This window comes from Populus nigra, chromosome 18 (assembly GCF_951802175.1).
Source record: "Populus nigra chromosome 18, ddPopNigr1.1, whole genome shotgun sequence".
Classification (NCBI taxonomy): Eukaryota; Viridiplantae; Streptophyta; class Magnoliopsida; order Malpighiales; family Salicaceae; genus Populus; species Populus nigra.
Window position 1 is genome coordinate 4491435 of NC_084869.1, and position 10340 is coordinate 4501774.

Sequence of the window (10340 nt, forward strand, 5' to 3'; positions counted from 1 at the left end):
TCTGGTAGCTAGATATTGAACTCTTAAGTGGTTGGGAGCTGGTAGCTCATGGCGTCTAGTGAGCTAAGGTGGCTGGTAACTGGTACTTGTAAAAGATACTCTTTGATGAATGTGGAGATTTTTAGATGCTTAAGTCAATAACTTTATAGAGAGAGGAAGTGTAATGATATTTTAGAGAGATGGATTTCGAACATATGTATGCTGAAAGTGTAAAAATAAATAGATTTTAAACCTAAAGTTTGAAGGATTCATGGTGTATTTATAACTTATGAATCTTGTCTTTTTATGGAGTGGATGTTTTAAAGTGTAATTTCACTCTTGTTATATTTTGAGTTGTATTCTACCCAAAATAATACATATTGAATTAGTCTAAAATACATAAATACTCGCATGGGGTTCTAAAAAAATTTTCAATGAAGAGTTGGGCTCGGGCAAGTTGTCGAAGCCCATTATAGGTTAAAAATAAGCCCAAGCACTCTACTTAGAGTGAGCCCATGAAGTGGGGCTCCTCCCCTAGGGCGAGCCATTAGAGTCGAGCTCCTCCCCTAAGGCGAGAGCCTATGGAGTAGGGCTCCTCCCCAAAGGATAGATCATGAAGTTAGGCTCCTCCCCTAGGGTGAGACCATGAAGTGAGGTTCCTCATATAGAACGAGCATATGGAGTGGGCTTTTCCCCTAAAATGAGACCATGAAGTCGGGCTCCTTCCTTAGAGCGAGATCATGAAGTCGGGCTCTTTCTCTAAAGCAAAACCATAGAAAAGGGCTCCTCTTCTAGGGCAAGGCCATAGAGTAGAGCTCCTTCCATAAGGTGAGCCCATGGAGTTGTTGTGCTCAGATACATGGAATAAGGTCTTTTAAGGGGGTTTGAGCCTATTAAATTTGAATTTATCAATAGCTCCCTAGTCTTTGTGATATTGATTTGCAAGGACTGTAAAGCTATCTGGTTACTATGACAAGTTTGTTGAATTTTCTTTGTATAAGAAGAGAGGTGGAAACCCCAAAGTTATTAATGGAGAACCCATGTGTAGGGGCGTGTACCATGTTTGAAGAAATTTCTAAGTGTATAGAGGGGAACCATTGAGGAACTTATACTTTGAAAATTTCTAGAAGAGTGAGGTGAGATATAAAGGACTTTATACTTGGAATTTTTTCCTAAGAGGTCAAGGGAAACCTATGAAAAAGAAACCTAACTTAAAAAATTATAAGAAAAATTATAAGTGGCATAGGGGAACTCATGAAGGGTGATTCTATACTTAAAAAATATTATAAGAGGTTGAGGGGAACCTATGATGGGTGAGGCTATACTCAAAAAATTATTTTTAAGAGGCTGAAGGGAATGAACACATGTCAACACCTATACTTAGAAATATTTTTAAAGGGTGAAGGAGAAATCCATGAAGGAAAAGCACATGCCTAGAAAAATTTATAAGTGGCTAGAGGGATGAACCCATGTCAACATCTATATTTAGAAGAATTTATAAGGGGTGGAGGGGAAACTCATTAAAAAGAAACTCATACTTGGAAAAATTTCTAAGTGGCTAGAGGGATGGACCCATATCAATGCTCATAGTTAAAAATATTTCTAAGGGGCGAAGGGGAAACCTATAGAGGAGAAGTCCATACTTAGAAAAATTTATAAGTGGCTAGGAGACGAAACCATGTCGATGCCCATGCTTAAAAAACTTTCTAAGGGGCGGTACGGATAGATCTATGAAGGGTGGTGTTATTGTACCATAGAGACCAAGTTCAATTAGAGAATAAGAGATACGTTACCTCTCTATGATGATATGGGGCATGAGAGCTCCCTACTGAAGAGTAGTCAATAGAGTATGTAGGGTATACGACCTATCTAGGATGATATGAGGTATTAGAGCCCTCAATCGGAGAAAGGTCTCATCGAAGAGTGAAAGGTCTGTAGCCTCTTTAGTGATGGTATGGGGGCTTGGGAGCCCCTCTAAGATTCGTGCCAGTCTGAGATTGTATTGGAGAGGCAGGTGATCCAAGATCAACTCCTTTAGAATTAGTGAGAGGTGTTTTGGCATCACCTGGAGAATATGTTAGGTTGAGACTGTACTAGAGAATTTAGGATCTAATATGAACCCCTGGTGAATTGGTGAGACGCCTTTAGGCATCAATTAGAGAATGTACTAGTTTGAGACTACATAGGAGTATAAAGGATCTAAAATTAACCCTTGATAAATTGGTGAGAGGCTCTTAGACATTACCTAGAGAATGTGACAGTCTAAGACTGCATTAGAGAATGAGGGATCTAAAATCAACATCTAGCAAATTAATGAGAGGCTCTTAGGCATCTCTTTGAGAATGATGCTATTGAAATAGAGAGACTTCATACCCATCCCCTAGAAATTGTAAGGCTTTTGCCATAGGGAGATCAAGTTAATCCACTGCAAGGAGAATGGTGTTATTGCACTAAAAAAACCAAGTTAATCATTTCCTTGAAAAGTGTTTGAAAGCCTCCACTAGAGATGTGTAGGTAGGAAATGTATGTCAAAGATATATTATTTTTATTTCAAAAATAAACGTACATTTCTATTAAGGATTATGTATCCTAAGGTCATCTGAGTGATAGATATGAGAGAGGTTATTAGGAGGAACATATCTAGGAGGTGGCGCCAGGGTGTTTTCTTTGACTAACCTAATAACTTTGAATTGGTGATCTTATTTTAATTCAAAAAAGTTATAAATCCTTAGGATATACCAAATGCTTATGGGTTGACCCTTGTGGTTTTTCGTCGATCTTTGATTTCTATTAGGAGATTAATTTTGCTTGAAAAATCTTTCATGTTGATTATCCTTGTAAAAATAAGAAAGCCTATATCATAGCAAACTAGTCTCTTCCATCTGAATATGATTTTTCATGACTTGCTTCACCTTGAGCAAGCTTTTGTTTGGTAAGGCATAAAACTTTCTCTAGAAGGCATGTTCCCATGCCCTTTTTTTCAAAACTATTGGCTCAAGCAATTATTCCACCTTAGCATCTCCTCATTGAACCTATTCAAATATGTTTGTCTAGTAAACTCACCCACTTATTGGTTAACACCAAATAACTTCAAGAAACTTTTCTTGACAGGTATGTTGGTGTTGAAGCATGTCATTAGCTTGGTGTAGAGGCCATTGAACCATTCAATGAAGTTTGGCTCCAAATTATAGTACCATGTATACGCAGACCCTCGAAAGGTTGTAGGGAGGATTTTGCACATTGAGTCACTATCTTGGATGACCAACTCTAAGCTATTAGATACATTCAATACATACTCCCTCAGATCGGCAAGGCCATCATAATTGTTCAGACTTACTTTTTGTGAAAATATAGTTCTTAAGGAGTCAAGTGTTCAATACTCGTTTGGACAAGGGTGAACCCCTCTACTGATAAAGGTTATAGACATTCGAAGCTTGGCTCTAAATTATTGTACCATGTATACACAAACCCTCGAAAGGTTGTAGGGAGGATTTTGCACATTGAGTCACTATCTTGGATGACCAACTCTAAGCTACTAGATACATTCAATACATACTCCCTCAGATCAGCAAGGCCATCATAATTGTTCGGACTCATTTTTTATGAAAATATAGTTCTTAAGGAGTCAAGTGTTCAATACTCGTTTGGACAAGGGTGAACCCCTCCACTGATGAGGGTTATAGACATTCTCCTAGATATACCCACATACAGACTATCTTATGTACAAATTATGAACCTAGAAGTTAAATGATTCGAGTGTATTTATAGCTCATAAGTCTTGTTTTTTTAGAGGAGGGGTTGAAGTGTAATTTCACTCTTATAATATTTTTAGTTGTACTCTGCTCAAAATAATACATATTGAATCAATATTAAATATCGAGGTACTTGCCTGGGTTTTTAAAATTTTCTAAGAAATAGATGGGCGCAAGTTGCTTGAGCCCAAAAAAAATGAAAAATGAGTTCAGGTGTGCTCCCTAAGGGGAGCCCATATAATGGGGCTCCTCCCATAGGATGAGCCCATGGAGTGAGGCTCCTCTTATATACCGAGCCCATGGAATCGAGCTCCTCCTCTAGAGTGAGACCATAGAGTTAGGCTCGTCTGCTGGTACTAGTTTAACTCGCTGAACCCGCAACTTTGGTTATTATGGATTTCATTGAGTTTAATAAAAAAAATTTCATTTATTTTGTATGAGATTATCACAATCTTAAATAAATATTTTGGTATTTGGTTGATGCTTAATTTTATTTCAAAATAAATCAAATGTCAAATAAAAAAAACTAGTAAAAAATGAAAGTAAAAAAAAAACCTATTTACACTGTTCAAATAAATAATGATTTAAGTTCAAATGTTTTAATGTTTTTATTAATTTACCAAGTTGTTATTGTCCTAAAAAAAAACTTATTAAAGCTTCAGCACTACTTATATAAGTGGGGCCCATTATAGATAGTCCATGGAAGACTTGAGCTAATTATACTAACAACTAAAGACATAGTTTAATTATTTATATGTACGATAAACAAGGTTAATATATGTTTTTCATCATTTTGGATCAATATCATGTCTTAGCTCGAGTGGTTAGTGCGCTTGGTGAAGCTAAGGTTGCGAGTTTAAGAGTTGGGGTAGGCAATTTTTATGCATTGTGACAAAAAAAAAAAAAAAAAAAAAAGAAGGTAGACGACCTATCGTACGCGTTATATAACAAGACAAAAAATATAGGCCCAGGTGGGTGGGTCTTCCTCAGACCCACTGCCTATGCTTTTGTAGCCGGCCCATAATTATTTTTTATTGACCCCTGTTTTTGTTAATTCTACCATTTGGGTTCTTTTAGCCACCCTTTTTTATGTTTTATTTAAAAAAAATTATTCTTTAATGTGGGATATTTATTTAATGTTAAAATCTTAGTATTGATAGTAAATCGGTTTTTATATTTTGTAATCATGTAATAAAAGTTTTTTTTACTTTTTTTATTTTTTATTTTTTTAATTTCATTATTTAATATTAAGTTTTTAATTTCTTTTAGTTTTTTTACCATTTTTTTATCCTTTGGTTTTTTTTAGTTTCAATTTCATAATTTAATGTGAGGTTTTATTTGATTTTATTCTTTAGTAATAAGTTGATTTTTTTTAACACGTACCTAGTGAACAAAGTCATTTTAAAACAACTCTAATTTAAAACCCAGGCTCTTAAAAAAATAATTGGGTATTGAAATTTGTCTACTGTACCGAGTTTTATAATAATATAGAAAACTTTCTAGTAATTTAAATATTATTTTTTTCACATTTAATACATTTTTAATCCAAGCTGCAGCGATGAATAAACTAGTTTGAACGAAAAGATAATATTATTATGTTAATATTGCTTGACCGACTAGGATACATGATATCTTCATACCATATATAATTATCAAGCTTCAGGGATTTCCTACGTAGCTTCTCTCACTTTTATTGCTTAACTATTTGCATAATTGCACTTGCAAGGAAAGCGCAGGATAGTGTAATTGCTGGGGAATCACAATTGTAGGTGAACATTGACTAGTTCACAAACCGCGGCATCAGGGTAGATTCTGAGTGTTTTCTACACATCAGCTGATGCTCCATCGATCCAACACTAACTGCCATTGACGGAAGACTTGGGTGTTATTTCACCATCCGATGGCGGATCCCTGGTACTTGAGCTGCTTCACCATGATAGGTACGTTGAAGTTATTTCCTAGCTAATTGTTGTATCCAAGCTGGGCACTGCTTGGTAGGTTCCCCATCTCGACGTCTCCATGATCAAATATTGAATACCCAAGTGGTTGAAATGATTTCACAATCGACTGATGGTGATTGGGGTATTGATCCACCAGCTCGCCTGTTTATTTATTTATTATAAAGCGATTCCATGGTTAATATATAGAATGAAAAGTCTTATTATTTGCATTTTTTATCAATAGAAGAATGAACTATATATATATATATATACACACACCTTGTGTGAGCAGAGGTATGCCACTTGAAATCCCAACAATCTCCTCTAAAGAGTTCCATTCTACATATGCGTGTCTTACCAAAGTCTCAATATAACCCTGTGCAAATGTCAAGAATGAAACACATAGTTTATCACAAGAAAAGGAAAAAAAAAAAAAACCCTGTGCAAATGTGTGCCTAGATGATCCCTTACCGTCTTGCATGGAAGCTCTTTAGAGGAGTATGAATTCCCGTCGATCACTGCGTGCACAATTTGACATATAGGGTCGAAGGTGATGGTGCAATTGGGCCGTCGAAAAACAAAATGTTTGTTCCCCAGATCACAAGTCCTAGCATGTTTTATTGTAACTTCCCACATTTTCTCAGACATCCCATTGCCTAAAATCTGTTCAAGTAATAGAAACGAAGTTAATTTCTAAATATTTGGAAGCACATACTATAAAATGTATGAATTGCCGTGCTGTAAAGGGAAAAAGTAAATCCATACCTCCCTAAGTCTCCGTGGGTCAACAACGGACAACTTCAAGAAATCCTGCACATTGTGAATGCGCGCGGCGGCTAGCTTCTTGTGGAAAGCCCCATCTTTCCCTATCTTCTCAAGTCGCCAAACTTCGTCTTGTAGCATTGGTGGATGATGCTTCTTGTACACTACATGTGGAAGATTATTATAGAAGATGAATAGGAAACGAAGATTTGACACAATTCTCTTTTTCAATCAATGAGAGAAAAGGAATGAGTAATTAATTATCATCGATGAGTGGACAAAATCAAGCTGTTTGTATTTTATTGGGACTCCTGATCATTCTAGGATTAGGATCATGGGATTATTCATGGTAGCACACGTACGTGATCAGTTGCCAATCTCAGTTAGAGTTTAACCTATTGAATATATACATTGCCTCTGAAATTTGCTGGGCCTCCTTGATTCAAAAGAATTTTTTAATGTCCAGTCGAATAATGAAACGACCTCATGTTTTTCTAGTATATTTTAATTGATAATGTTTTTTCAATCATATAATTATTAAATATTGTTTATGACTAGTGAAATCATGTTAATTAGCCGTTCATTCTGTTTAGCCCATTAATTTGTTTTTGTGTTATGTAATTTTTCTAATTGTTCTTAAAAGAAGAATTATTTAGTAAAGAGTACATTATTATGTTAAGTAGATCAAAAGTCATTATGAAAGCCTTATATATATATATATATATATATATATATAAAAGAAAAAATTCAATGTGAGAATGTTGTAAATTATTAATCATAGCAAGACTAATGGTGTGATAGCAATTACGGTTTAAAGTGCATTTTGCTTAAAAATACATCAAGATAATATTTTTTTTATTTTTTAAAAAAATAATTTTTGATATCATCATATTAAAATGATTCAAAAACACTATAAAAATATTAATTTAAAATAAAAAAGTTTAAATTTTTAAAAACATGAGTTAGAACGCGTTTCTAAACATGCTCTAAATAACCACTTTTGCGATATAGGCCATGTTAAATAAACCCATCAGTGAATTCCAAATCAAAATCCCATGGCTGAAATTTTTGAAAGAGATGTTCAATGAAATCAGTGCTATTTAACAAGAATGATGGCTTGTAACGCGATTACTCTAAAACCTTATAAGAGTATGAAAGTTAAAATTGATTTCAATAGTTTTGATGTGAATATTAAAATCATTATAAAAACCTAAAAAAATAATGAAATTGATGTATTTCTTTAATTGAAAAATAGTTTTATAAAAAATATCTACATTTCATTACCAAAAACACACTATCTAATAATAACAAAAATTGATAGAAAATAAACAAATAAATATGTAAATATTAATTTACATATTAATGGCATCCGATTCCTCCACCCTAAGAGTTTTGTGTTGAAACGTGAAGTATGATAATTATTTTTAAATTTGTTGTACAGAGAAGCATGTACGTAGAGTTATGCTATATACTAGGAACAAGAACAGCTATTTCCCTTCTAATTTCTTCTAGAAAAAAAAATTATCCCTTCCCACTTCCAAGCTGTGATTCTTTGTTTAAGAGAGAATCCAATTGAAACCATATAAAAATGCACATCATGAAGTACTAGGCTAGGCGCTAACATTAGAAATGTTAAATAAGCAGAAGATAAAATAATTGAGGGGCAACAAATTGAAAACTAAGCAAAGATTATCTTGAAAAGGGTTGGTAAATATTATTGAGAATATAATTAGTATAATAATTGAGAAATATTATACGATCAGTTGTATTATCACCAACTCACGTACGTTCGGTAGACATAAAATACCATGAGCTAATTGTAGATTCAAGGTTAAATATGTCTCATGCTAGAAGTCATGCTTCAATTGATGAGACATCATAATGAAATATTAAGAAATTGAAAGATAGTTAGGAAGAAGAAACTTACATTCTCCACGATGATCTTTGACAACAAAAGCTTCAGTGATTGCTTCACGAATCCTGACTCCTTGATAGCTCTCCGGAACTACTCTTGCACCAAGCCTGAATTTCCTGCTCCTAACCCAACTCGAATTATCGGTGAACTCGATCTCTCCGATCGGTGCAAACCCATCCCTTAGTGTAACCGATAAGCAATCTCCGGCAAGCAAAGGTCGCTTGCCTTTTCTCTCCTTCACAATATTGCTGTTAAATTCTTCACTAGTCCAAGTACGGTTATCATATGTAGGGAAGTCTCCGTCGAGAACCACAACTTCAATTTTGATCGGGTGAGGAAGATATGTCGAAACGACTTGATCACCCCTTGTGTCTCCAAGAAGGATTTGGAGCGGAGAACTATCAAGATCAACTATTTTGCTCCCTGTAAATATAGGGAGCGAGAGATTTTTGCTGAACATTAGTTGTAGACTTGATGGTTCAAGGGATTGGATTCGCAACGAAGGTGATCTAGTCAAAGAGCATGTTGAACGTCTTAGATTGGTTTCCACTTCTTCATTCACCTAAGAAAAAACATATTTAATAGAATCAAATTAATTGTTCTTCGTAATTTGTGGCTTGCTTTATGTATTTTTGGTAGGGTTTTTACATGCATGTAAGTTGTCCAAAAAACAAAATTAGTGCAGACCCCAGATTGAAAGACATATAAGAATTATGTTCAGTCAAGGAGAGAAATGGTGTGAGGATCTACAAGTAAAACGAAGTATACTTAAGGTTTTTCTTAAACAAGTGCTATTATGAAAGAATGAACATGAACTACAAACATCACTTAGTAGAGCTTAATTAACTTACAACTCTCCTGAGCATTGGCTCTAAGGCCAAACAGAAGTTCTTTAAGGAATTCACCATAACTGCTTCTCCAATTACCCTGTAAATAAATAGAAAGCATTGCACCACATGAGATACACCTTCTTGATGGCAGTGCAATCTCTTTTGGTTTCTTTCAAAACAAGAGACTCATTTCTAACTTCAGATGGTATTCAGAAAGCATAAAAATATATATAGTTTCAGTATCAAACTCGGTTTTCTCAAATAGAAACAAAAGAACTGGAGTAAAATAAGAAGAATCTCAATCATAAAATTCAAGCACGTACGAGGCAAAAGAAGGTCTTCTTCTCATTCTTTTCTGATCGTTGGGCTGATCCAAGTCCGAACCCGGTTCTTCAAGAAAACGTTTACCTGCCATGTGATTTGAAGATATATATGGAAAAAAAGAAGAAGAAGAGTTAACTAGAAGATGAAATGGCGGAGGAGTTTCGAGTTCAGGGTTGATCAGTGGTGCTTCAGGCTTTTTTATCAACAAGTGGTATATAAGGGCACAAAAACTATTTTAAAAAAAGAAGAGAAGCACTTTCTTGGAATCATGGAGGAAATAACTTGGTAAATGGAAAGGCGGAGTGAACTACGGGTATAAGATGTCACGACTTTGACGCAACATCTCTCCAAGTCAACCCCAATCAAGCGTGACTGATAGGCTTTGGGAAGATTGATTCTTAAATCGATGAATTCTGCGGCTGTGATCATTCAACGGATTATATGGTACAAATATTTGCGTCCATGAAGATATATTGGGTTGCTCTTGATGGAGAATTTTCTCGTTTGATCATTTAAATATTCTCGTGTGAAAATATGAAAATGGTCGGACATCGGCTTCATTTCTGAGAAGCATCTTGTTTTTTTTTTTTTTTTGATTTACGTGGGATGTCCGGGCCAGCTTGCGCGCACCACGACTATTCCCCACGGCCCACTGGACATCCTGCAAGCCCAGGGGCAGGTTAGGCACCGCGGGGGTGACAGGCGTGCACATAGAGGGTCGAACCCGGGACGGGGACGGAACAAGTCACACAATTGACCACAGCAGTTAGGCCCTCAAGTGCAGCATCTTGTTTTTGTAGGTGGAGTCGTGGAGACAGGGGATGGGCCCCAAATTCAG

At 35.4% G+C, this 10340-nt stretch overlaps 1 protein-coding gene across 1 annotated transcript; it reads right to left on the bottom strand.

Annotated features, from left to right (window-relative positions):
• Positions 1 to 5302: 5302 nt before the first annotated feature.
• LOC133678377 (protein SAR DEFICIENT 1-like) lies at positions 5303 to 9706 on the bottom strand. The gene is made up of 7 exons (XM_062100666.1): positions 9502 to 9706; positions 9200 to 9275; positions 8361 to 8910; positions 6437 to 6597; positions 6143 to 6334; positions 5951 to 6047; positions 5303 to 5833 (listed from the first exon to the last, which is right to left on the bottom strand). Exons 1-7 carry the CDS (start codon positions 9591 to 9593, stop codon positions 5694 to 5696), a joined length of 1308 nt encoding a protein of 435 aa, XP_061956650.1. The 5' UTR covers positions 9594 to 9706; the 3' UTR covers positions 5303 to 5693.
• Positions 9707 to 10340: the final 634 nt, after the last annotated feature.

Bases quoted from the DNA above. Each gene is read 5' to 3' on its own strand.
- LOC133678377 (XM_062100666.1), bottom strand. From the start codon at position 9,593: ATGGCAGGTAAACGTTTTCTTGAAGAACCGGGTTCGGACTTGGATCAG. The intron at 9,276-9,501 runs GTACGTGCTTGA...ATTTATTTACAG, and splicing joins AGAAGACCTTCTTTTGCCTC to GGTAATTGGAGAAGCAGTTA. The intron at 6,048-6,142 runs GTAAGGGATCAT...ACATTTGCACAG, and splicing joins AAGAGCTTCCATGCAAGACG to GGTTATATTGAGACTTTGGT.